The sequence below is a fragment of the Rhincodon typus genome, chromosome 33 (assembly GCF_021869965.1).
Source record: "Rhincodon typus isolate 14 chromosome 33, sRhiTyp1.1, whole genome shotgun sequence".
Lineage (NCBI taxonomy): Eukaryota > Metazoa > Chordata > Chondrichthyes > Orectolobiformes > Rhincodontidae > Rhincodon > Rhincodon typus.
In genome coordinates this window covers 26,262,032-26,289,395 of record NC_063364.1, presented here as the reverse complement: position 1 = coordinate 26,289,395, position 27,364 = coordinate 26,262,032, and the positions used below count along the sequence as shown (strand labels likewise).

General features: G+C 41.1%; 1 protein-coding gene across 3 annotated transcripts in view; it reads left to right on the top strand.

Annotated features, from left to right (window-relative positions):
- Positions 1-27,364, top strand: part of chd2 (chromodomain helicase DNA binding protein 2) — a 96,979-nt gene that overhangs the window by 21,703 nt on the left and 47,912 nt on the right. For 2 of the 3 annotated variants that reach the window (XM_020528740.2, XM_048616110.1), the window contains 11 exons: positions 3,946-4,168; positions 6,641-6,727; positions 8,847-8,905; positions 9,921-10,091; positions 12,741-12,875; positions 13,990-14,123; positions 14,768-14,993; positions 17,312-17,412; positions 20,045-20,089; positions 23,451-23,632; positions 27,129-27,253. In XM_020528740.2, coding sequence (XP_020384329.1) covers positions 3,946-4,168; positions 6,641-6,727; positions 8,847-8,905; positions 9,921-10,091; positions 12,741-12,875; positions 13,990-14,123; positions 14,768-14,993; positions 17,312-17,412; positions 20,045-20,089; positions 23,451-23,632; positions 27,129-27,253 — 1,488 coding nt within the window. The remainder of the gene's footprint in view (positions 1-3,945; positions 4,169-6,640; positions 6,728-8,846; positions 8,906-9,920; positions 10,092-12,740; positions 12,876-13,989; positions 14,124-14,767; positions 14,994-17,311; positions 17,413-20,044; positions 20,090-23,450; positions 23,633-27,128; positions 27,254-27,364) is intronic. The other variant, XM_020528749.2, reaches the window with a different exon arrangement.

The window sequence follows — 27,364 nt, the reverse complement described above, 5'->3', positions numbered from 1 at the left end:
CCATCCCCACCCTCCCCTCCATCCCCACCCTCCCCTCCATCCCCACCTTATCCCTGTAACTCTACATTTCCCATGGCTAATCCACATAGCCTGCACATCCTGGGACGCTACGGGTAATTTAACATGGCCAATCCACCTAACCTTTGGATTGTGGGAAGAAACCGGAGCACCCAGAGAAACATGGGGAGAACATGCAAACTCCACACAGACAATCGCCTGAGGAATCGAACCCAGGCCTCTGGCGCTGTGAGGCAGCAGTGTTAACCACTGAGCCATGCTGCATCTTACAATGCACATCGCTGACCTCCAACACCATGACTGAGGGCATATGAGTGAACAGGGCAAAGTTCACATCCCCATCACATCTGTTATAGAGCCATACTGGCTCTAATGGATGGTGCATGTTTTTATAAACAGTACGCAGCAAGATCTGTGTCATGGTTACAAATACAGCATTCCTTTAAAGTTGTATGTTAATATAAACCACAATTATGTGAATTGAGCTCTGAATTCAACCACTATGATCAGATCCAGTGATAAAGCGATAAAAATAATTGTGACTTCAGTGTCAGGTTTTGGCTTGGCAGCAAGGAGGCGCTGATAAGATACGAAGTGACATTGGCTAACATCTCATTACTGTGTTGGCACTATAACATCATCATGCTATCAAAATTAGTTTCAAAAATGCAAAGGATATCACTCCAGTCTAGTTAGACCTCTGCTCAGCAACTGAGATAAATGAACTCTTTATGTGGTTTACAGGCAGATGATATATCACCAACAAATTGTTATGGCTAATGTGTCCATCACGGTGTTTTTACTCCACAAGAACCATCTCCCATTCATTTTCGTCTATATCGAACAGAACAACATGAGCTGGCCCTTCGGCCCATCAACCTGTACCGACCATAGTGCCATTCCAAACTAATTCGATCTGTCTGCACATGCTCAGTATCCTGTAATCTCTGCCTCTGAAATAATGTTATTGTATCTGCTTTTACCACTTCCCCCAGCAGTGTGTTGCAGACACTTACCACCCTCTGTCTAAAAAACATTCCCCTCTCCTCTCCTTTCAACTTTCATCCTCTCAACTTAAAGTTATGCCCCGTAGTGTTTGACATTACACTCTGGGGGGGGGAAAAAGACTCTGACTACCCACCCTGTCATGCCTCTCATAATATGCTTCTATCAGGTTGCCCCTCAGCCTCTGCTGTTGCAAAAACAATCCCAAGCTTGTCCAACCTCCTCTTACAGGAAATACATTCCAATCCAGGCAATATCCTGGTAAACCATTTTTTGCACCCTGTTTAAAGCCTCTACATTCTTCATATAGTGTGGTGACCAGAACTGCACACCTGTCTCCAAGTGTGGCATAAGTAAAGTTTTATACAGCTGCAACATGATTTTCCAACTTCTATACTCAATGCCCTGACCATTGAATGCAAGCATGCCATACGCAGTCTTTACCACCTTGTCCACTTGTTTTGCCACTTTCAGGGAGTTATGGACTTGCATCCCAAGATCTCTCTCTGTATCAATGCTCCTAAGGGTCCTGCCACTTACTGTATACTTTCCTCTGCATTTGCCTTCCCAAGATGTATCACCTCACACTTGTCTGGATTAAACTCCATGTGCCCTTTCTCCACCCAACTTTCCAACTGATCCATATTGTTCTGTGTCCCTTGATAATTTTCCTCACTCTCCACAGCTCCACCAATTTTCACATTGATCTACCTCATCAGTGTGTCTACTCCTTTCTGCCTTGTCACTTAAGTGTAAACTTGATAGTGGTCTTTATTATCCTTTGATAGTGGTCTTTATTATCCTTTGATAGTGGTCTTTATTATCCTTTGATAGTGGTCTTTATTATCCTTTGATAGCAAATTGTCTGCAAAGAATTATCTTAATTATCAGTTGGAGTTACCAGTGACCATCTTACCTTTATGGCTTCTAGTTCTGGACTCGCCTGCTAATGGAAATATCATCCCTCCTCCTACCAAATAAAAACGTTTTGTAGATGCGAAAATCTCTTGTTTTTTCTAGGGACACCCTGCCTTTATAAACTCAGCTGATGCAAACCCCTCTTCTGTTATCATTTCTAGTAAATCAGTTTTGCACCTTGCTCATGTGTCTCAGTCTCCTTTCGATATAATACGGTGACGAGATCTGATAACAGTACTCCACAAATTATGTCTGCTCTACTGTTTGATCCCATTAGGCATGAACACTAGTAATTTGTCTGTGCTTGGTAGCCTGATTAACCTGCACCACCACAAGTGATCTGTGCGTCTGTCAATTTAATTCTACACCCTGTTTTCACATTGACCTCTCTGTCCTCTGCCTCCTACACTATCCTCTGACATGGGCTAGAACACTGTTCAGTTCAGGGACAATTAACAAATGCCGGGCTTGCAGTGATGTCCACTGGGCTTAAAAAGTTTAAATCTTTGTTTTCCTGTTTTTCCTGCTGCTCCTAACTGGTGATGTTTCACTTCCTTCCTATTATTTTTTTCAGGAGTACGTTATTGACAAAAAGAATGTCTTTCCAGGGTTCATGCGTTTTTAAACCAGGTTCTACTTGCTTTTCTGTAATATGGATGGAGAACGAAAGTAGAAGCCCTTCACTGTGACTGTGCATCTATATGTCTTAGTCTGTCTATTTGCCTTGTGTTTTTTTTTCATTCTGTTATTTCCATGGTTTTGTTTTTCTGAGTTTTTTATCTCCTCACTCTTTATCTGTTTCCCTGTGTCCTTTGGAGCTGCCTCTTGCATGAGTTCTCCATGTGTGCCTCATTCTTGCCCCAAATTCTTCGCCAGAATTTTTTTTTATTCATTTCACGGGATGTGGCTTTGATACCTGCGAGAAATAATCCTTTCCCTTTCTTAGAAATGTTTTGGCAGTGTGAGAGCCAGCCTTTTCCTGGACAGTTAATCACTCAACTCAATAAAACAAATTATATTTGAAATTTGAGAATAGCTGCTTCATTTACCTCGGAGATTTGCCTGGACTCGGAATAAAAATTGCAACACAGGTTGTGTTTTCTGGGTCAAGTCTGATATTAAATCCTGAAAATTATTGGGAAGGGGAAGTATGCATATTTTAATATAACCCTGACCAAGTATAGGAAGTGCCACTGTAAAGCACTTACCTGCTAGTTAAGATGTTGGTGCAGTAGTATCTGGCACCATTGGTGCCTGCTCCATATTATGGATGAACATTACAGCATGTTGGCACACTGAAACTGATTTAGAAAGGTCTTTTCTATTGACTCTGTTGAAGGCCAGTTTGGACTTGGCTGTGTCTTCAGCCTTAAAGGTGAATGGTTACTTGTCAAAGATTCCTGAGGACCTGGAGCACCTGTGGAATGCCAGGTCAGTAATTTCAGAAGTGGAAGAGCCTGGGGTAAAAGTGGCAGAATGTCCAACAATCTTTGTAGCAGCAATAATTTGGCCCACTAAACCTGTGTATCGTTTTGAGAGAAGAGCCCATTTTGCACCATATACCTCAGCTTATTCTTTCTCCAGGTTTTTTTTACTTGACACCTTCAATACTGTTGGTTTATATCACCAATCCTGTAATTTATTTATTTATTAGTTTTTGGCTGCAGGAACTGTAGCTTCTTCCTTTCTTACTCCAAATTTGTGTCCTTGGATATGTGATCCCCTCATGATAGGAAGTTGTCTGCCACCTCGGAATGTTCTTCAAGATTGTCTTGGAACCATCTGAGGAAATCTTCTGAGCCCAACTCCGTTAACGTTCCCTCGAAACAGATTACAAATGCATTAAGTAGTTATCGTGATTCACTTTTTGGGTTTGACTCTCCATTTGTAATGAGTGTCTACAAGGCTGGGGGAGGTGGTGGAGGGTAGAAACCAAGACGCTTTATACATCGGAGTGAGTGTGGAGTGACCGAGCTGTGCTCATGTTCTCTTTTCATTTCTCAGCAACTCTGCTTCAGAAGAATCCAACCACTCTGCCTCAGGATCAGAATCAGGCAGTCAGTCGGAAAGTGAGCAAGGAAGCGAATCCAATAATAGCAGTTCGGAATCATCGGAATCGCAATCTGAATCGGAAAGTGAATCGGCAGTGTCCAAGCTGCAACAAGCTGCCACGGAGAACAAGGACAAGCCACTGAGTAAGAAGGAGAGGATAGCGGATGTTAAAAAGGTACCTTTTTAGAGAATAACTGGGAGTTTGCCACCTCCATTATAATTAAGATATAAGAGCTCAGCGTGGTCTGCTGTTCTCATAGAGAAGGATAGATTGTCTTTGTATTATTCATGGAATTTTCTTGTGTTTAGCATATCCTAATAAAACTAGTATTTAATGATAAGGCGGTGATAAATTCATTGAAAATCTCAGGTATTTTACCACAAATAAAAAACTGAGTTCAATTTGAGAAACTAAACTGTGCAGTCATCTATCACAGAAAGCTTTGGGCAGCCTGCATCTAAAAATATAGAAGCCTTAACTATAAGCAGCTCTGGGGATGTGGAAGAACCTCAGCATTCACTGCCTGTTTCTTCCACAACTCTGTGCTGTCTACTCACTAGCCAGGAGAGAGGTTCCCAGTCTACAATTTTCTTTTTATTAATTCATTCACAAGATGAGGGCATAGCTGGCTAGTCCAGTATTTAATGCCCATTCCACAATTGCCCAGAGGGCAATTCAAAGTCAACCACATTGCTGTAGGTCTGGAGTCACATGTAGGCCAGACCAGGTACGGAGGGCAGTTTCCTTCCCTAAAGGACTTTAGTGACCAGATGCAGTTTTTCCCCAACAATCTGCAATGGATTCATGGTCATCAATAGACTCTTAGTTCTAGATTTTTATTTATTGAATCCAAATTCCACTATCTGCCATGGTGGGATTCGAACCGGGTCTCTAGAACATTACCTGGGTCTCAGGATTAAAAGACCAGCAATAATACCACTAGGTCACTGCACTCTGTGTCTGTGAGCTTTGTCTGTACAAGTGCTCTCTTCAGCTTAAGCTGAAAGGTCAGTGACATGAACATGCCATTGAGTGCTGACATGTTTCTTACAAAGTGAGCCCATCATGTGCACACTTGTGTTGCTGTTATTTAAGGTGCTGTGAATGCTGACCACAGGCACTAGAAAATCCTGAAGGAAGGAAAAGAATTGCCTGATCAGAGCATTTTCCCAAGATGAGCGGTATTTGGCCCACAACATTTGGACTGGAAAGTGGATATACATGGAATTTTGGCGAGGGCAAATTTGGATTTCTCCCTGTTCCACAACCTGGAATCCCTGATACAGTTACCATGGCGAGATTCTCATGAAAAGTAACCACCTATTGCACAATTCGAAAATTATCACATTAAGAGGCAGTGAGCTTTCCAAAAAGTGGTTCACTTCCCAAGCAATCTCAGACTTCTGCAAAAGAAAATCCACATCTTCAATACCTCTTTTCCAAAGTTGTCATGGCTTTTCATTGGAGTGCAATTATTAAGTGCATGTTGCACCTCACTTGCAGTAAAAACTAGTAAAAATTATATAATTGTAAAACATTAATAACATTGCACCTACAGTAAAAAATTTTTAGAAACAGTGTGGGTTAATTCTGTTCATTCTGCAGTGGAAACGGCTTTCTCAGTTTGCTAATATTGGAGCAAAGTTTGGGTAACCCAAACCCTGATCATCATCTGCTCTGTTCACTTTTGGCGTTGCCTGCATTTTGATTTTTGGGATCTCAATCGTGTAATAAGAAGCCCTGCCTCTGAAAGTTGGCCTGAGCAACCACAGGTGATGTTTGAGATGGGGCTTGGGTAGCTGTGAGAAGGGCGTGGTTTCAAATCACGTGGCATGCATGACCTAGTATGGATTTCTTGTCATTTGCATTGTGAAGAGAAGCTTCTGCCACTTAACACCATGAAATCAGATCAATTTCTCTGAGGTTTGTTCCAGATAGAAGAAAGGGTTTGATAAAAACAGTTTAACACTGAAATGTGCCTGAATGATCTCAGAATGAAAATGACATATTTTTAGTGCCGGGAATTGGTCTCAGGAATACTTTGAGGGGATAACCTTGTTAAATTTCCTGCCGTTGTTTCTCAATCAATGCTCAAAGAAATAATGATGGACCTGTGAAATTTATGTATGCAATGGCTGTTTCCTCTTCATTTCAGGCTAAGTCATGATAGTTCTGTACTGTGATCGTTTGTGACACAGTTGCAAATTTTGATCATTCAAATTCAGTTTCTTTGTAGAGAGGGCCTATTGTCAGGCATTGCAACTTCATGAAGTGCTAGAGGTGGTAATGATTTGAGACATGACCACGGCATTAAAACTTATTGGCATAAGGGCACTTTTCATATAACTTACTGGTGTTGATATTTTCTGTATTTGACCATTTTCTTAAAGTTATTTGGATCCCAGAAGTACATCAGTTTGCACAACAGTTGTTGTCTTTTTTGTTTTCATGGTAGAACTGTTTTACTTGAAAATATAAATAGTTCTAAATAGGATATCCTCAAACAGTTCTAAAAATCCTATTTCAAACCGTGGTTTTCTTAATATTCTAACTAACTAAGACATGTTTTTAATTTTTCTATTAAACTGTAGTATAATTAAAGTGGTGGGAGGGTGCAGGCCTTATGGTGGTCTGTTTATATTGCAGATGTGGGAAGAATATCCAGATGTTTATGGGGTTAGGAGGTCAAACCGCAGCAGACAGGAACCGGCTCGACTTAACGCTGGACCTGGGGTGAGTAGTGGAGAAAATTGAGTATTTAAAACTGAGCATTCAGTGACCACCTTCATAATGACAACACATAGTCATTTCCTAACATTTTCTGTGAAGGTTTAATACCAGCAGTAATGGTTGGAATTTTTTGAATCTGTTGTAACAATTGAAGGGATTGCGCTACATTATTAGTGTAGAGTGCAGTCATAAAAGTTTTATGTTAAGCCAGCATCTACCACAGTAATATGCCCTTAAGTCGGTGCCCTCATCCTTTACTTTATTCCCATTCTTCACAATGCAGCTAATAGGATTTCTTTCTTCACTTTGCTGCACTCATTTGTTCCCTCTCCCCCATTCCTGTCCTGTCCAAAGCTCTCCAACATAGTTTTCTTCTGTAGGTAGAACCCGTTTCACAGGCATTGTATTCTCTGATTTATCTCCCAAGTGACCATATTCTTCGTGTGGAACTAGATGGAGCACTTTGACTGCCAGAAGTCTAGCAATTTCATCTCCCCCTTTTCCTCCGCGGAAGGAAGCGTGGAAGCCCGTTGCATCACTTTCTCTGCTACCCTGGTTGCAGTCCACCTCCTAAGCACGGGCAGAGATGAAGTGTTACATCTCTGATCTGTACGATTTTTAAACGTCACAGTGAACTTTATTTTGTGTGTTGAGACATACAGGAACCCAAGTTGGTTCTTATCTCGATTATTCCTCAATCTGACAATTCAGCACCGTCTCACTGCAGTTTCTCATCTGAAGGTCAACTTTTCCACCACCAAGTTCGCAAGCCTCCTTTTCCTCCTCTTCCTCCCCTTCAGTAGGTAAGGTACTCATGGTAGGATTCCAGTCATACTTTGGGTGACCAGTTGTTTGTGAGTCATCATTCAAACATAAATGGGAAAGGAGTGTAAACCTTTAATGGATAAGGACAGACATTCTATGTTTAGTAATACAGTTCTACTCTGAAGCTGCTCCTCAGTGTGAAATGTATGGGACACTAATAACTTTAATAACTTTTGTTGGTTAAGTGTCAAATTGCCTCATTGATGCAATCTCTGGATTCTATCTGCACAATGCTTGCCTCTCTGAAGCATTTATGTAGCACCTCAGCACATCCCAGAGAACTTCCAATGAACCAGATTACTATTTTAAGTGCAGTCTCTGTTACGCAGTTTACTCTTCTGCACAGATCTGCTTCTTTTGCAGTCTAACCTTCAACGAAGTAGTTGGCCGAATTCTTAAGTAATTTTCTAGGACCTGATCCCATGTCAAGTTCACCTGATCTGCCTGAATCAGTGTTTGAAGAGTTTGTTTCCAGTCGTGGGGAGATTTGCTTTTTGGTAAAGTGCTTTTTTTTCTAAAAACGAAATCTTATCAACTTATGAGCGAGAAACTAACAAACAGCCTTAGAACCGAGTTTGGTTGTGAAACGTTTTCTTTTAAGTACGCTGTAGGGAAGGATAGGTTTGCAATCAGAATGCAGCAGTTCTGCGGATTTATCTGAGAATTTTATCATAAATTTTAAAGTTGCAGCAGATGCATTCTGTGTGCAGTGATTGTTCAAAGGGGACATATTTTTTGAGTCAAGTTACTTTTAAGATACTCTCCCATTGGGAGGTGAACTGCAGAAGTTCACTTTTTTTTAACCCTCGCTCATGGTTTGGTTTTTCACTGTTTAACCCCCTTAGTCTTCACCTTTGTACAGTGTCAGACCAGGTTTTCATGAAACGGCAGAGCTGCTATCATGAAACTGTTTGTTTGTGTCAACAGAGTGGCTTGGAGTGTGCAGAAACCTGAAATTAATGGGAAGGTGGGGGTGTTGGAATCTGGTTTCGGAGATGCGGATGACAGGTGAAAGAGAATGGGAACAGAGTTGAGCAAGAGCCACTAACTTGCAAGAGGCACACTACATAGATAGCGATTTTGTCAATGTACTGAGTTTTGATGAGGAAGCATCCAGTGTATTGTAAGTGCTGCCTCTCCTACAAGAATGTCCATTGGAGCAAAACGTTCATCAGTTTGCTCTGTATCCATGAAGTTTGCTGAGGTGATGTTCAGGGATAAGGGTTGGGAGATTGTACATGGGTGTAGGGGGAAAATGGGCTGCAACACTGATGTACAACCTTTCCTTTTCAAACAGAGCAGTGAAAACTCTGAGAATGAGACTGTCGGGCGACGAGGAAGGAGGAGAGCTGCTAAGTGAGTCCTTCAGATATGTGCATGCTGATGAGCTTGTGTTGAATGTATGTGATATAATTGATAGCAGGGACCAAGTATGATCTCTTGTGTTCTCTATCAGTTTTGTGTGGGTTCTGGTGAATGGGGCACATTTAATTTCAGGCAGCCAGTGTCTACATCAGGTACTTTCAGGTCAGACGCAGGATAGGCTAAATGAACATTTGTTAAATGTTAACCCATCAACCAGGCTGACGTTGGGATTAGCTGAGATTAAATGTGTAGCATAAGGCTCTTTTTCTTTGTATTTGCAATGTCCCTCATGAGAAGTTAAGTGATGTGACCCCAGCTGCTGCTCAGACATTTGCACCAGGGAGATGCATTTGAGCAGGATCTGGGAAGGTCATCACCCTTTTCATGCAAGATTAAGAACCTCTTTGTCTTATCTAAGAGTGTGCAATATGTTGCTGTCGGTATTGCAACATGTTAAACGGGTAAAGGCAAGTCGCTATTGGTTCAAATTTGCTAGAAATCCTATAAATCTGCTGTAATATATTCCAATTTAAATGGCCCCTTGCAAAGTCCAACTGAGGCTTCTCATCCACGAGTGATTTTCAAAGGGATTCTCCAGATTGGTGATAATTTGGAATATAGATAGAAATTTACGGAAGTATACACGACAAAATGGTCAAAATATGAAAGGAGTAAAAACAAAATTGAAATGTTCTCTCTCTCATATTGACTGATATGAGTACGTGCAGCATTTTCTGTCTTACTCCTGCTTTTGTTTAAAGGTCTGTCTTGTGGTATTGGCAGTGAAACAAATTGTTGTAAATATGTGCGTATTGAGCCAAGTAAACATGCACCACATTAACTGCGTGTACAGGCTCCCCCCTTCTCCCTGCTAAACTGTATTTCATTACTGCAGTGCTAAGGTGGGCCCAAGACAGACATTCCTGTTTGTTCATTTTGACCGATGCCGTGTCTTTGCATTGTGGCTACTCTCACGTGTAAGTAAATATTTGATTGTCTGTGTCAGCTGGAAAAGTGCAGTATCTGAGAATGAAGATGAGGAGGAGGAAAAAGAAGGTGAAGATGAGGAGGAGGAGGAGGAGGAGGAAGATGAAGATGAGGAGGAGGAAGAAGTAGCTAGCAGCGCTGAAAGTGAGCCTGAAAGAAAAGTCCGAGCCCGTCGACCAGTTACCAGAAGGTGAGCTTGGGGCAGTATTGTTTGTAAAAACCAAAAGAACTCTGAATGCTGGAAATCAGAAACAAAAACAGAAATTGCTGGAAAAGCTCAGCACATCTGGCAGCATCTGTGGAGAGAAATCTGAGTTAAAGTATCAGGTAGAGTGACGCTCCTTAGAACAGATTTTTCTCAGATTTCTCTCCACAGATGCTGCCAGACCTGCTTGAGATTTTCCAGCAACTTCTGTTTTTGTTGTTGCAGTGTCTTTTGTGCTTGTTGCAGTGAATTTTGTTAGGACAACTGTACATCATTGCACTGTTCATAACCATTTTTTTCAGATTTCTGTTGATTTTGAAAATAATTATTGGAGGCTTTTCTCACCTCCCAGATGGTTTTTTGCTGACAGTTGACTTGGAAAAGCTTTGCTGTATGCTGTTAAATGCAAAACCAGTGGTTTTAAAGTCATTAAAAGTAATTGCCCTCCTCTGATCAGATCCTGGATTTATTTTTCAAACTGAAATCGTCAGAAGTTTGTAGTCTGTACATTTACTTTTCTCTTCAAATGGTTGTGATTCATTGTATTGTGCACTCCCACTGATTCACACACATTTGTTCCCTTGCACCCTCTTACTAAGAAACAAAGCATGATTCAGCTCAGAATTAAGCTGCTCAATGAAATGCCTAAACACGTGTTAAGTTAGCTTGAATGTGGAGAAGTACCTTTGTTCTCAGTTTGTTCTTGGAAAGTGGTCTTCACTGTCAAGGCCAACATCTCTAATTGTAACTCATAGAATCGCTACAGTGCGGAAGCAGGCCATTCTGCCCATTGAGTCCATGCCAAAGAACATCAGACGTAGATCCATCTCGTCTGGATTTACCATGGCTAATGCACCTATCCTGCCCATCTTTGGATTGGGAGGAAACACACGCAGACATGGAGAATGTGCAAACTCCACACAGATGGTTTACTGAGGATTGGGATCGAACCCGGCACCCTGGCGTTGAGGCAGCAATGCTAACAAGTGAGCTACCGTGCCGTCAGGAAGAAGTATAGATCATAACTGGCCTGTGCCAGCCCTTTGGAAGAGCATTCCATTTCACTACAATTTCACTGTTCTTCCTGCATGGCCTCACAAATTCTCTTCCAGTTATTATCTAGTTCCCTTTTAACGATTGCTGTTGGATCCATCATTTCCAAATAATAACAAATCATTTTTTCCCCCCTCCTTTTGTGTTCCTGTTTTTTTTGGGCCAGTCACCTTAGAGCCTCAGTCTTCTGGTCACCCAACCTTCAGCCCCTGGACTAGTGTTTCTTTCCACGCTTCGCCAAACCGCAAAATTTTGTACAACTATATTAAACCACCATGTAACTTCGTGGGCTTGAAGGCATACAACCCCAATTTTGCTAGTTTATCCATGTAACGAAATCCTGCACTTCTGACACCATGGTAGTAAATCTCTGCATTCCCTCTGAAGCCCTGACGTCCTTTCTGAAATGTGCCCTGATACTGTGGCCCAACCAGTTTTTTCTTTACTGGAAATTTGATGCAATTTGTTTGCTTTTGCACTCTTGCACTACTACAGCAAACTTTGTTTTTACCTGCATCTTATCAGCAGGCTCTCTTGATGAACTGGCAAAAATTATAAAACTCAAGTGCTGCAATTCTCGAGTATTTGTGCTGTAAATCAAGTACAATAGTATTGTGTATACCTGCATCCCTTACATTTCTGTTATTTAATGTGTATTTTCACATTGATTTTAGGGGGTGTATTGACGTTTTTAAATAGATCTTTTGAGGAATGTTGGTGTCTCAAAGTTTTGCTTGGTCAGGGTTTACTCAGGTTATGTGAACCTCTTGAATGTCTGGAATATTTGATCATCCTGGTCCCATAGGTGCTGGTTAACAAAGAGTTTGCTTTATTTAAAAAATTCAGGATTCTGATGTCTTTTTAACAATCTTTTCAATTTGACCTACCATCATCCTCAGTGACTTGGGAACATAACATCCAGCTTTCTCTGTTTTTGTAGTTTCTATTATTGTAGTGTACACTGCATAATGTACCAATTCTTCTTGCTAAAGTAAATTGCTTCACATCCCCACCTGCAAGTTCTCTTTCGAAGCACTCACCATTCTGATGTGGAATTATATCGCCGTTTCTCTGCTATCGTTGGGTCCAATTCGTAGAACTCCTCCCTGAGCATCCTAATACTTGTAATCAAACTGTTCAGGACTACAGTTCAAGGTGTTATACCGTCTCCTTCTGAAGGAAAATTAGAGATGTTGGCTTTGCCAGCAAAGTCTGTTTTCCAGGAACAACTTAAGAAAGATAGTTCTCTGCATTAAATTTCTTATGCCATTTGTTTAGCCATTTCAGTGGTCTCTGAGAGACCTCTGGAGCCTGTCACTAGCCTTCTCACTTGTTGCTGCACTTGCAAATTTTGCCACCTGCAGCTTTTGGGATTATATCCTGAATACTTTTCTCCACATTATTAATAATGCATCAAGAAGGCACAGGTCCCAAATTGACCAATAGGAAACGCCATCGTGGGACCTCAGACCAATCTGCGAATGAAAGAAGAGCACGGTGACCTTAGCAATAGGCTGTCTATGTGTTAGTAATACTCATTGTTTAGGAATCTCTGTCTACTGACGATTGTAATTTTCCTAGACCGCCAGCCAGGACTCAAGGTAAAAGGCAAAAGACTCGGAGGGGAAAGAAAAGGAGAAGGGATTCTTCTGACGATGATGACGATGACGACACTCCCAAACGCCAGACCCGCAAATGTGTAACTAAAAATGTGAGGTTAGTGGAGTCTGTAACTTAGTCTGAAAGTCCTTCTAATCACCTTTGAAAATTTCAATGTGAACTGAGTAAGTCATCGTCAGGGGTCAGTGAGATTAAATCAAACTTTGCTGGAGATGCTGATGGGGTGTGTATTTTTCTTATTGGTCAGTGAGCTTAGAATGAGAAATGTCAATGGCAGGTAGACCCCAATGGCACAATCCTTTATCAGATTCTAAGTGTCCCAGTGAACCGTGCTTACACGCTTGTGAAGTCTGTAGCCTTGGTACGGTTCTGTTGCTTAGCTGCATTGGTGTGTGCAGTTCACTTGTGTGAAATTTATTCCTATGTCGTACCACTGTAGTTGACAACCGGGGACTCCACTGCCCTGTCTGACAGATCATTTTGACTAATTAGTGTCAGGAGGTTGCTCTTGTGGTTTTTCTCATATATATGTAGCTCTTTATTCATATCCAGTATTCTGAATATACCTTACCTGGGCCATTTCATGCTTGCTGTTTTAATTTTTTTTGGTTGGGATTGGGTTGAAATTGGTCAGTTATAAACTCATTCAATGTCTGGAATAGATAATAACTAGGAATTGTCTCGACAGATATGGCACTAAATGGCCACTACACCTGGTAGAACTGCATCCATCGACCTTTGAGGGAGAAAAGTTAGAAAAAAATACGGGAAGAACTTTTTAAGTTTACAAAGCTCATGCATAGTGAGCAATTTATTTAAATGATGCAACACTACATTCATTTTATTCCTAGTGAATGCCAGGTCTCAACCTCAAAGGGTCTTTGTCATTTTGGGGGCACTTGAGGCTTTGGCTTGAATGCACCTTACTGATACATCTCATCTTACTGCTTCTCGAGATTTGTGCCTGGACAGTTGTTAGCCCTCTAATTCAGTCCCTACCATCATGTTTCTAAGCATTTGATTCACCATGCTAATTTGAGAATAACAATGATCGCTCTACTTTCCTCACCACTTCCTGAAGTGGGAGATGAGGATCGATAATCATGGGAACTGTGCAGCAACCCTTTTCTGAGCTTAGAAAGGATTTAATTGCAGTCCCCAGGGCAGTGGATGTTGACTTTTTATAATCTGACTATCATTGTGTTTTCAGTTATAAAGAAGATGATGATTTTGAGACTGATTCAGATGATCTCATCGAAGTTACAGGCGAACCAGCACGAGAGGAGAATGATGACAGTGAAACCATTGAGAAAGTGATTGACTCCCGGATTTGGAAAAAAGGAGGTGAGATGAATGCAGAATCTTCATTTAATGTAGATAATGGTGCATCCTTCCCTGTTCTTTAAAGCACGTGGCAATAGGCCAGCTCTGGCTTTGAATTGAAAATATCCTTGAATGATAGGTTTCTCTTCTGGCTATTTCAGGTGTATAGGAGCTTTAGATTAGAACTGCTAATTTACTAAGATCTCTTCGATGTGAAAGTAGGATTTATGTTTCACCAGAGTGGGAGATACATAGATCATTTCTGCTAGAAATTTGAATATTATGGAAATAAATAACAGGCTGTGGAAAGACAGGTTGCCAGTTTGCATGAGAAATCAGTAACAGTAAAGAGTTACATTCAAATATTGACTTGGTATGCATGGTAAATTATACTGCTTTTATACAATTCCTAGTATTACTTAGGCCAAAGTTAGGCAGACAATTCAGTTTGTGTGGCTCTGTCTTGCTCAGCCCCACCTGTTTTCAATCACTCCACACCATGACCCATCACCTCCACCACCACATGGGTCTGTCTCTGGGAGCTGTACATATGAGCTATTCAGGAATTGAGCATTTTGGGGTAGATGGTGATTTTTGAATCATTTTACTGCATTCGTTTTCCTCCATTCGTTTTCCTCCACTTCCAACCCCTTCCCACTTTGCAGTCGTTGGAGCCCCAACCACCGTCTATGCAGTAGAGGCTGACGGAAATCCAGGGGCAGACTTTGATCCGGAGAAGGATGAGAAGGAAGTGCAATATCTCATCAAGTGGAAAGGCTGGTCGTACATCCATAACACCTGGGAGAGTGAAGAGTCATTGAGACAGCAGAAAGTGAAAGGAATGAAGAAATTAGAGAACTTTATCAAAAAGGAGGAAGAAGTAAACCAGTGGTAATTATATGGCTCTCTTATTAAACCCTACCTGTGGTAGAACTGGTTTTAGTGGAACCCCATCAGAACAGATTAGCTTACATCTGAGGATGTGCAAACTCCGATGGGTGTCAAATAACTTACACATGCATTTGAAGCCAAATGTAGTTTTGGAATTGTTGCTGCACTCGTTCAATGTGCTTTGCTATTTCAGGCCCACTTTAAATCATAGAATCCCTACAGTGCAGAAGCAGGCCATTTGACCCATCAAGTCCACACCGACCCTTCAAAGAGCATCCCACCCAGACCTGACCCCCTACCCTTGCCTGTAACCCTGCAATTTCCATGGCTAATCCATCTAGCCTCCACACCTCTGGACCTTTATGGGTAAGTTACCACGGCCAATCCACCTAACCTGCACATTTTTTGGACTGTGGGAGGAAATCGTGGAGACACCGAGCGAATGTGCACAGAGGCAAGTCGCCTGAGGGTGGAATCGAACCCGGGTCCCTGATGCTGTGAGGTAGCAGTGCTAGCCACTGTGCTGCCCCAAATTATGTCACCACTGATGAATGGAAATTGCCATAGCTGAGAGTCCAGCTTAACTGTGCAATGCAGATCATGAAAGGCATTCCAAAGATGCAGCTAGATTTTTAGAAGGACACCATCTGCAACTGCAGTAAATATCCTTTAAGAATGGGATGGGCCTTGTATGAATTTCCATGGGCTTGTTATTGTTTTTTTACTGACATCAGAAAACAGCAGTAATGCTGAGATCTTGTTAATTCATGCTTCAGTGGCAGTTAGTTTCTATTTGGTTAAAGACCAACAGCTAAGATCCAGGTTGCTGTTTAGTCATTAAAGCAGAAACTGTTATTCGTGGTGTCGTTCATGACCATTTGTCTATTTACATGTTCTTGGCAATTAATAGCCTTTCAGCTGAAAGGAACACACGTAGAAATTGCTGGAGTGCCTCAGAAGGTCTGGCAGCATCTGTGGAGTTTTGAAGAAAAGTCATAACAGAATCGAAACATTAACTTTGTTTTTCGTCCATAGATGCTGCCAGATCTGCTGAGTTTCTCCAGCATGTTCGACGTTTGTTTCAGATTTCTAGCATCCACTGTACTGTGCTTTTATTTCAACTGAAAGGTTTGTCTATAACATGTTATGACTCAGGTTTGAAGAATATTTTGTGTCTCTTCTCCCACACCCCCTCCCCACCACCTCCTCCTACGCCCCTGTCTCCCTCCCCCGCTTAGTTCCATTACTCCACTTGTGACAACATCGATTTAAATATTTTACCCAAAAACCTATGCAGCCGATTATGCACTTATCTATATGAGGTTTAGATTAAAAAGATCCTTCAACCTGGTTTCTTTAATAAAGGCAAATGTATTGATTTATTATTTCAATGAAGTTGCCAAATTGCTTAATTCCCTTACACAGTTGATGACATGAAAATGTAAGCATTAACTTCCCTAAATTGCCCAACACACATGCATGTGCATACCAGGTAAAGGAACACAAGAGTTTTGTATAGAAATTGACTTTGGGGGGGGGCAGAAAATACCTTTGGCCAATAATTATTATCAATTGAAGGCAAAAGGGGTGAGGTATGGAGTGTTCAGATGGGTGTTAATCTGGCATTTTCCCCTCTGAGAGGACAGGTCACTAGACACGGTTGTCTCTGGGATCTTTACATATGAGCTATTCAGGAATTATTGAGATGAGCTACCTCAGGCTTTTCAGGAGGGCAGCTGAATCAGTGTTTTATTTTCAGAAACAGGAGAGGTGAGCTAGGAAGTTTCTTCCTTCTTTCCTTCAAGTTGGTCGTGAGCTCTCTGGCAGTCATTAAACCCAGGCAGGTGATCTCCAGCGAGCAAATCAGACAATTAACTGAAACCATGTGGACCAAGAAATGTGTTTACCGTCTTTAAAAACAAATGTTCCAGTGTTCAAAGTAACCTTTCTATTTTAAAAAAAAACTGGTCCAGGTATCCACAGAACTTTAAAATAAATCAATTTTTCCATAACCTTTCAATACTCAAGTCCTAAAATAGTTATTAAGTACAAAATCTTCATCACAGGCATTTTGTGTAAGGGTAAATGAAGTGGATGCACAGAACAGGAACTGTTTTGCGTTGACAAATTAACTCGGAATGTCTGTATACAGTGTCTGTTCTCAGTATTGGATCAGATTCCACTGACCAATGAATGAAATAAGAGATAAACAATCAAGGTTACATCAAAAAGGCTTCGCATCAAAGCAGTGTCCTTTTGCTAGTGATCTTATTACACCCGGTCATTGGCTGTTGTTTATTCTGTGCTCTCAATTTCAGGCTGACCAAAGCATCCCCAGAAGATATAGAGTACTACAACTGTCAGCAAGAAATGGCTTTCGACCTCAATAAGCAATACCAGATCGTAGAGAGGGTGATTGGTAAGCAATGAGCGGGGAATATCAAAAAGAATAATTAGACTCTTCAAATTTTTTTTCTTTCAATAATCTACAGGGAAAGTAAACTTGAAGGAAAAGTACACTAATGCACAGTTTGTGCATCTTAACCTTTCAATAAATGTCAGAAAAAGAAGTGGTGTTAAAATAATCTGGATTTTTAATCTTTCACGTTAAAGGACGCAGTCTGTTTTGGGTTTTAAATTCACCAAGCAAGCTATTTTCTGGAGATGCAATCCGGGCCTGGATTTCACCATTTATTCATCTGTCAAACTGCAATAGAAAATTTCATGTAGACGAGGAGCAGCCAATGAATAAGAGACTGGTACTAACTTTCTTGGTGATTTATTAAGTGGAGCAGCAGTGCAGAATGCAAAGTTCTAGAATCCATTCCTGGAGTTGTGGTAGGAATCTCTCTATTGACCTCAGTATCCTGGGTCATAAACGGTTAACGAAGAAGCCATGTTTGCCCCTTGCTGTCACCATCCGTTCATTGATCTGTATCAGTGAGAGGATGGGTTGAATTTAGTTGGGATGACTCCGCAGTCAGCTCCTCCATGCTCTCCCTTGTGTGAGGAATTTAGTTCTTTTCCCACAGGGAATATATGCTTAAGGATCTGAGCCCAACACGCATTAATCGCTTTTAGGAGAAAAGTGAGGGCAGGCAAGGATTCCAGCTCCAAGTTAGTTTTCTTCACGATGCAGTAGTTGTTGATTATTTGTATATTGGTGTTCGGTATGTTATATTTAATTCCAGAAAACTGGTTCATTAAGTTGCTCCTTTCAAATTTTGGGGAAGCTGATTGCACAGAGAGCATGGGGAATGTAACTGAGTTTAGACTGTTTTAATATTAATTTTCTGTTGAGGCTGCGCCACGTAGCCTTGGGGAATTCTTCTCAAATATTTTATAGTGGGTCATTTTTTTCTCATCTCATCCTCTCCCGTTGACTCCCTATGTCAGCAAAAATGGATCCGCAGCTACAGCTGCCAACCCCCCATTTTTTGCCAGTGTAATCTGTGCCAAACTGCATGTTTCCAAGCCACAATGTGCAGTGATATTTGCTCACCCTCTTGCTCTCAGTTGTCAAACAAGACTTAAATGAAATTCCAGACAAAATAGCAAAGTGCTTTAGCATTGTAGCCAACAGTATACTGCAAGTTTGTGCTACTTACAAAACATTTATTTAAAACGTAACCAAACCAAAAATATATACAGCTGTTTCTAAATAGATGTTTGGTAGCATGGAATGTAACTTTGTTAAAAGGAGACTACAAATTGAAGCTTTTGAACTTGCACTCGGACACATGAGACAGACTTGGTGGCACACTTGTACCATATAAAATGGTGTATGTTTTCTCAAGCCTGTTTCATGCATCCTACTTCTGATGAGTGCAAGATTAAAACCTTCAACTTCTAGTCTCCTTTGAGCAATGTGTCTGTAAATGAGTTGATTTGTTTTGAGTTATATGCATATTGTTACGTGCAACAGATTTTCGGATATTTGTAAGCAATAAAGTACAGATTAATCTGCTGTTTTAAACCTCCATCTTAACTGCAATACTGTCAGTCTCACAGCATAAACAGCAAGGCCATTTGGCCCACCGTGTATGTGTTGTCTTTTTACAAGAGCTATCCAATAAGGTCCAATTGCTGCGTTTTACTCCATGGCCATGTAAGCCTTTGTAAACCCTTTAAGTATTTGCATAGTTCCCTTTGAAAGTTGCCATTAGATTTGTTTCTCATAGTAGCATAGAATTGCTGCAGTGCAGAAAGAGTCTGTTCAGCCCTTTGAGTTTACACCAACCCTCTGAAGAGCATTCCACCCAGACCCAACACCTATAACCCGCATTTCCCATGGCTAATCCACCTAGCCTGTACACTGCGGGGCGATTTAGCATGGCCAATCCACCTAACTTGCTCTGCTTGAAGAATAGTTCCAGCTTCTCCAGTTTGTGCAGATGACTGAAGTTCCTCATGCCTGGTTTGGTTTTATCTTTCCAGGATTTTTGGGAGGTCTGAATTGCTGAAATTACTGATAGTGTAATATAGTGTCTGGGCTGGAGCAACCACCCCTTTATTGTAAATCTTTGCTATTTTTTCAAAGCTTTTTTAAATAGCTTCTTCCCCCATTGGATAAATAGAGCAGCTGTTTTAGATATTTTCTAATTAACCTATTCAGATCTCTGGAATTGGTGGGACTTAAACCGAGGTTGGCTCAAAGGTAGGGACATTAATACTGGGCCACATGAGTCCTGTTTTTTTCCTCACTGGTCTTGGTCACTGGACTCAGAAAGAGTTGGGTCATGACTGTTGTCAAAAGCGTTTATATGATTGTTTGTTTTCCAAATGGCCAACTTTCTTGCTGTCTGTGTATTTCTCCATGTAAAAATAATTTATGACAAGAACAAATCATAATTATTCATTCCAAATCATTTCTTATCCAAGAATATTGCATGGGTTTGAAAAACATTTTAATCAAACAATTCTAAAAATAATGTACACCTGTGTTATTACAATTCTGTTCAAGATTTCTGAATTAATTTGCATGTCTGTTGAATGAAACTTGTAAATATATTGAGTCACCCTGTACTGAACAAAGATTTATTTCTCTCCAGCAATGAAGACCAGTAAATCTTCATCAAGTCACTCTGAATTCCCATGTAAGTATTTTTTTTGAAACTCTTTGGGTTTAAACTGTATCCCACTGGAGTTTTTGTCTGAATATCCACATTCTTCTCTAATCCTGTGCTTGGTGTGTGGCACATACTCAGTCTCAGTTCTTTGTGTCTGGTTTATATCGGCTTCTGGGATTGGGCATTGTACTAGATGATTGGAAAACCCAAGACAAATTTTAAAGCAATGACAAGGTATGCTGTCAGTGTAATAAAAGAACTGTAAATGCAGGAGATCTTAAAAAAAAAACATAAATTGCTGACAAAACTCCACAGGTCTGGCAGCATCTGTGGGCAGAAAGCTAGTTAATGTGTCGAGTCTGGTGACTTTTTATCGGAACCGTCCTGAAGGAGGATCCCTGGACTTGGAAAAATTAACCTTGCTTTCACCCCATAGATGCTCCCATCCCTGCTGAGTTCCACCAGCAATTTCTGTTTTTGTTACACTGGCAATATGATGCACACCTTTAAACTGCCGGTAGGATGCGGACACCTTTGATAGCAGGCATCGGTGTAAATCATTTTGTAGGTCAGAAGACAACTATTCCCAAAAAAAATGTATGCCTTGTATTATTGGAGAATCTGTATTTGGAAACCTCTCCAACATAAGATTACACAGAATACAGGGAGAACTAGCCATTTGAATACAGAACTGGCTCAAAGGTAGAAGACAGAGGGTGGTGGTGCAGGGTTGCTTTCCAGACTGGAAGCCTGTGACCAGCGGTGCTGGGTCCACTGCTTTTCATCGTTCATATAAATGATTTGGATGTGGTTAGTAGGTTTGCAGATGACACCAAAGTTGGCGATGTAGCGAACAGCAAAAAAGGCTTTTTCCCAGAGTGGGGGACTCAATTACTAGGGGTCAAGATTTCAAGGTGAGAGGGGAAAAGTTTAAGGGAGATACGCGTGGAAAGTTCTTTACGCAGAGGGTGGTGGGTGCCTGGAACGCGTTGCCAGCGGAGTTGGTAGAGGCGGGCATGATAGCGTCATTTAAGATGTATCTAGACAGATACATGAATGGGCAGGGAGCAGAGGGATACAGATCCTTGGAAAATAGGCGACAGGTTTAGATAGAGGATCTGGATCGGTGCAGGCTTGGAGGGCCGAAAGGCCTGTTCCTGTGCTGTAATTTTCTTTGTTCTTTGTTACCTCAGAGCACAATGGGATCTTGATCAGATGGGCCAATGGGCTGAGGAGTGGCAGATGGAGTTTAATTTAGATAAATATGAGGTGCTGCATTTTGGAAAAGTGAGTCAGGGCAGGGCTTATACACTTAATGGTAAGGTCCTGGGGAGTGTTGCTGAACAAAGAGACCTTGGAGTGCAGGTTCATAGTTCCTTGGAAGTGGAGTCTCAGGTAGATAGGATAATGAAGGTGGTGTTTGGTATGCTTTCCTTTATTGGTCAATGCATTGAGTATAGGAGTTAGGAGATGATGTTGCAGCTGTACAGGATATTGGTTAGGCCACTTTTGGAGTATTGCCTGCAGTTCTGGTCTCCCTGCTGTAGGGAGGATGCTGTGAAACAAAAAAGGGTTCAGAAAAGATGTATGAAGATGCTGCGAGGGTTGGAGGGTTTGACTTATAAGGAGAGGCTGAATTGGCTGGGGCTATTTTCCCTGGAGTGTCATAGGCTGAGAGGTGACCTTATAGAGGTTTATAAAATCACGAGGGGCATGATAGGGTAAATTGGCAAGGTCTTTCCCCCTGCAGTGGGAGAATCCAAAACTAGCGGGCATAGGGTTAAGATGAGAAGGGAAAGATATAAAAGGGACCTAAGGAGCATCTTTTTCAAGCAGAGGGTGGTGCGTGTATGGAATGAGCTGCCAGAGGAAGTGGTGGAGGCTGGTACAATTACAACATTTAAAAGGCACCTGGGTGGGTATATGAATAGGTAGGGTTTAGAGGGATGTTGACCAAATGCTGGCAAATGGGACTAAATTTATATAGGATATCTGGTCGGCATGGACGACATGGGCCAAAGGGTTTGTTTCTGTGCTGTATATTTCTGTGACTCTGTGTTAGTTACGTACTGACAAGTGTGCCAATGCATGCCACCTTTGCAACAAAGAAATAGGCCATTCCATCCATCCAGCTCTTCCCTTCTCCTTAGTCTATATATTGAGCTTCACCTTAAAGGTAGCTTTGTAAACCTGTCTTGATGACTTCATTTGGTAGAGTTTCACATTCTAACTGCTCTCTGGATTAAGAAGTGTGCAGGTTGACTGCGCTTTCTCTGGAGCGAGCCTTCATGTCAGTGTTAAGCACGTATCATTTTGGTATCTGCCAGGTTGTCAACATGTTCTTTTTCTGTTGATGCCCCGGGATCAGAGTGTGGGTGGAATCCAAAGGAGACCACCCAAAGGATTGCTGCTTTGTGCATTATGACATAAATTTTTGCAAAACATCCCATTTAAAGATCCCCTTGCTCCTGTTACCTCGCGCAGCTGGTCACATTGCATGTGTGAATATCAGCAAACAGTGTGATTGAGGAAGAAGCAACAGAACTGAAGTGGATTTTATTTTAATCCACCATCTGCATGTGCTTTTTAAAGCAATGGATGACAAAGATGGCAATTGGCAGTGAAACCCTGGCTCATCGGCCTTCCCTACATAACTTTTATACAGAAAGCCTTTGCTGGATGGTACAACTGAGGCCAATCTTTACATGCTTTTGCAAGCATCTGTTTACACATTTACGGTACAAGCAAACACGTTTTAACCCAACAACCACAATTTCAGCATTTTTTAAATCATAAAGGCACAAGTGAACCCCCAGTTCAAGCCCATCACTTGCCTACAACTAAGCACAATTAAAATGCAATTATCACTCGTTAATTTTGCAGATGTGTGTTAAATTTGAGTTGCATGATCTACAGTGAAGAATAAGACAGAACAGAGAATTGACTTATTTAACATTGAGAGAAATAAATGCAGTATTTCATATTCTAGCAGTTATGATCCAGGTGCTGTCGTCCTTAGGTCTGTGTTGATGATACAGACGTGAGCTTAAATTCCTCTCTGCCAGTTAAAGAACTTGAATTTCGTCTAAAACTTATAGAATTAAATGACTGCAAAACTGGCTCCAAGTAAACAACACTAACTGCTGTTGCCTTTTAGGAACAGAAACCTGTTCTCCCTTCCTGGCCTGTATGTGACTCCCAATTCACACAGTTGACTTTTAGCTTGCCCTCTCCCACAGCTTCACATTCCTGCCAGTGGTTTCCGTCCACCTAAGGATGGGCAATAAATGCGTTTTTGTAAACTTGGTAGCTGTTTGCAGTAAACTATAGCTGTTTGCAGTAAACTGTATAGTAGCACTGAGATAGTGACTCATATTTGTCCCTATAGCACATTCCAGCCATAAAACATCATCCTCTGGCCAGCCAGACTACCTGTGTAAGTGGATGGGTTTGCCATATGTGGACTGCAGCTGGGAGGATGGAGCTCTTATTTCCAGAAAATTCCAGGCGTGCATCGATGCCTTCCATAGCCGTCATAATTCCAAAACTATTCCCTCAAAAGACTGCAAGGTGATTGTCATATGCGAAGGTACCACGTTTGTGTTAAATGTGTTTTTTTTAATACATTACACTTAAAAATATGGCTGGTATGCACTTGCACGTTACATGTTCACTGTTCAAAATAAGGTGAAAAAGCAAGTGAAATTTGTGATTGATGGATGTAAGGCACAATATTAACCACAATGCTTCCAAATTCTGTTCCAACACCTTCTCAAGGCATTGATTCTTAAACATGGGTGTCAGACCCACCAACATTTTCCAGTCCTCTAGACAAATGACACAGTTTCTCACGTGAACCATAGATGGTGTGTCAGTCTCTTTGACTTTTGGGAATAAAAGTGCTTGCCTTTCCAGCCTTCCTCTTGTTCTCAAGCAGGACCTTCAAGATTGTTATGATTGGCAAAAAATTTATAACACACCTACTACTGTCTCAGTTGAGGTCAGCTCGTTTAGTGTAAAACAGAGATGAGCCATGGGCTACTTGCTTTCCATGGTTCATTTACACACTGGATGCTCAGCATCAGAAAGAACGAAAACAAGTTCCAGATGCACTTTACCCAGTTTCACATTGCCACTTCATGACATGCGTTGTAATGGTCACAAAGAGAGGCTTTACTGGGGAAATGGAAATTAATGTCAAGCAGGTTAGATTAAAGAGACTTGATATTGCAAAACAACCTCCTCAGTTCTGGGATGCTTGTCCATTAATGAATTACGTTCTTGACCTCTTCTGCTATAGAAGTGCTTTTAATAGCCAATTTTCACATAGCAAGTCTCTGAAAGGGTAGTAGATGCTTGTTAAATATTAGTCAGTGTAGCTGGAGATCTCTAATGATGAAGCAGAATATTGCAGTGGCTGGATATCTTAATAATAAACAAAATGCTGGAACTACTGTGCATGTCTGACTAAAGGTCACTGACCTTTAAAAGCAGATTCTGTTTCTCATTCAGCAGATGTTGCCTGGCTTGCTAGGTTTTCCAGCATTGTATGTTCTACTTGTATTCAGTATTAGCTGGAGAATTCCATTGGTCTGTTTTCGAAAAGTGACATGATGTGTCACAGTTTCATGTTCTCATTCAAATACCAAAGCTTGGCACCATCGACAATGCTCTCGGTGCTCCATTAGTGTATCAGTGCAGATTCATTCAAGTTCCCGGTTAACGCATCACCTTTCTGCCTGAAAGGCGCGAGTGTTACAGACTGTGCTGTCTCTAATGTTACAATTATGCTGATAGTAATGTACTTAGACACGATACATTTGCCATTTGTTGTGCAATATTGCACCAGTTCTGAGCTGGTATTGTACACAGTGGTTTATTATGTCAAACTTGGTATGAATCAGCGCACAACCAGTGTATTTCCACAACTTGCACTGTTATAGCAGAGTGCAGTTGCATATTGATGATAAACGGAGGTGGGTATGCATGAATATGAATCCGCGTTGGATCTAAAATGCTTTGATGGTTCTTCAGTTCGGTAGACGAAAATGTGACTTTGTGTTCCTGATTGTGTTACCGTTAAAGTTTTCTTCATTCCTTTCCTGAAGTTACTGACTTGTTGCATAGGTGCCAGTTGAGTAAGTGCACACTGTACTCTGCCTTTCAGTAGGCACAGAGCGATCACACCTGAGCCTTATCCTCAATATCCACACAGACACTTTTTTGTGGTGGGGCTTATTGATTAGCCTTCGAATACTGGCTGTAATTTAGCTCTTCTTAGTTGAGAGACGCTGAAAGTACTTGTAATAAGCACTGGCTAACACCTACTAGTCTAAACTGAAGGCTTCTTGGCACCAGCACTTTCTGGCACACCATGGCATTGTATGAATTATTGCTTCATCACCAATAAATTACTTTCTATGTTCTCGCAGTAGGTTGTCATCAAAGAGGCAGCTGTTTAAAGGAGGGGGCTTTGCCCATTGTATCTGTGCCTAACGCTCTTAGAGCAATCAAAAACTATTCCCAATATCCTGTTTTATTTGAATAGCCCTCTTTGTCCGAATCAAATGTTTTACTTACTCTTCCTTTAAACAGTTTAATGTTCACTGCTTCATATGCTGATTGAAGCAAAGCACATCATTTAATAATAATTGTAAGAAGCAATTTCTGTAAACCATATCTTTCACTACCTGACAATTTTCAATTTACGATTCCTCACTAAACACAAAATTCCTCCATTTACTTTGTTAAAACTGCTCATGGTTTTAAATATAAGACCATAAGAAATAGAATTAGGCTATTTGGCCCATTGACTCTGCTCTGGCATTCGATCGTGGCTGACGTTTCTCAGCCCCATTTTCCTACCTTCTTCCCATAACCCTTGTTCCCTTTACCAACCAATAACCTATTTATCTCTGTCTTAAATACAACCATGACTTGGCCTCCTCACCCCTCTGTGGCAACGTGTCCCACAGATTAACCACCTCTGGTTGAAGAAATTCCTCCTCATGTCAATTCTAAAGGGACATCCCTTTTTGAGACTGTCCGCTCGAGCCCTAGTCCCTCCTGTTGGTGGAAATATCTTCTAAACATCCAGTATATCCAGGCCTATCAGTATTCTGTAAGTTTCAATGAGATGCTCTCTCATCCTTCAAAACTCCATTGAGTACAGACCTAGAGTCCTCTACTGCTCTTCAACACCATGGGTGCTTATATGATTTAACAACTTCCCGTGCGGGACTTCGTCAAAGGCCTTTTGGGAATCCAAATTGACCATGTGCACTGGTTCTCCTTTGTCTAACTTGCTGAATACTTCCTCAAAGAGTATCTACTCTTAGCTTTAAATATCTACTCATAGCTTTCTTCCCAGTGCAAATAACTAGGAATGTAGGAGAAGGGTCATCTACTAGTCTAGATTGAAGGCTTCTTCACCAGCACTTTCTGGCGCACCACAGCATTGTATGAATTATTGCTTCATCACCAATAAATTACTTTCTACGTTCTTGCAGTAGGTTGTCCATTTCCCCTTCTGCCAAACCTACTAGTTGTTTGATAACGTTAAAGTATTGATTAATCGTATTGACAAATTTCTATTGCTTAGTTTATAACAAACCTTGTGTAAGGTGAGAAAAGTCCACTTTTGGAACCACAGATCCAAGTTGGCCTGTCCTTAAGGATGCTATGCTTGCCATATGTCATGTCTCATATTATTTCCTTACAGTCCCAATATCTTAGTCTGCTATCCATCCACTTCCTAAGGAGCTAGATTTACCAATGGTTCACTGAAATAATAGATTCAAATATTTGTTTCTCTTCTTTATGACACTATTTTTGTGTGCTTGCCAAAAATAGTTACAAAAGCGTGATTAATGCTGTATGTATTTTTCTGTTGACAAGGTGTATGCCCAGAGGTGAGTGAGACATCTCATGGGATTCCATGTCTTGTTTGCTATGCAATTCTATCAAATGATCCATTCGCTGACTGTTTGTGTTTCTATCTGATCACAAGGGACTTCACTTGTTCGTGTATTAAGAAATAAGTGGAAACTCAATTCTTGCTTTTCAGGTCTTGAAACAGAGGCCTAGGTTTGTTACCATGAAGAAGCAGCCTTCCTATATCGGCAGTGAGGGCTTGGAATTGAGGGATTACCAACTTGAGGGTCTGAACTGGCTCGTTCACTCCTGGTGCAAGTACGGATTTCAATGTAATCTAAGAGCGTGTAATGAATTTGGTCGAATTTATTTCGGCTGGGGCCACACTTCAGGGTTTATAGCTGGTCGTCATGTGTTAACGGTGGGGTA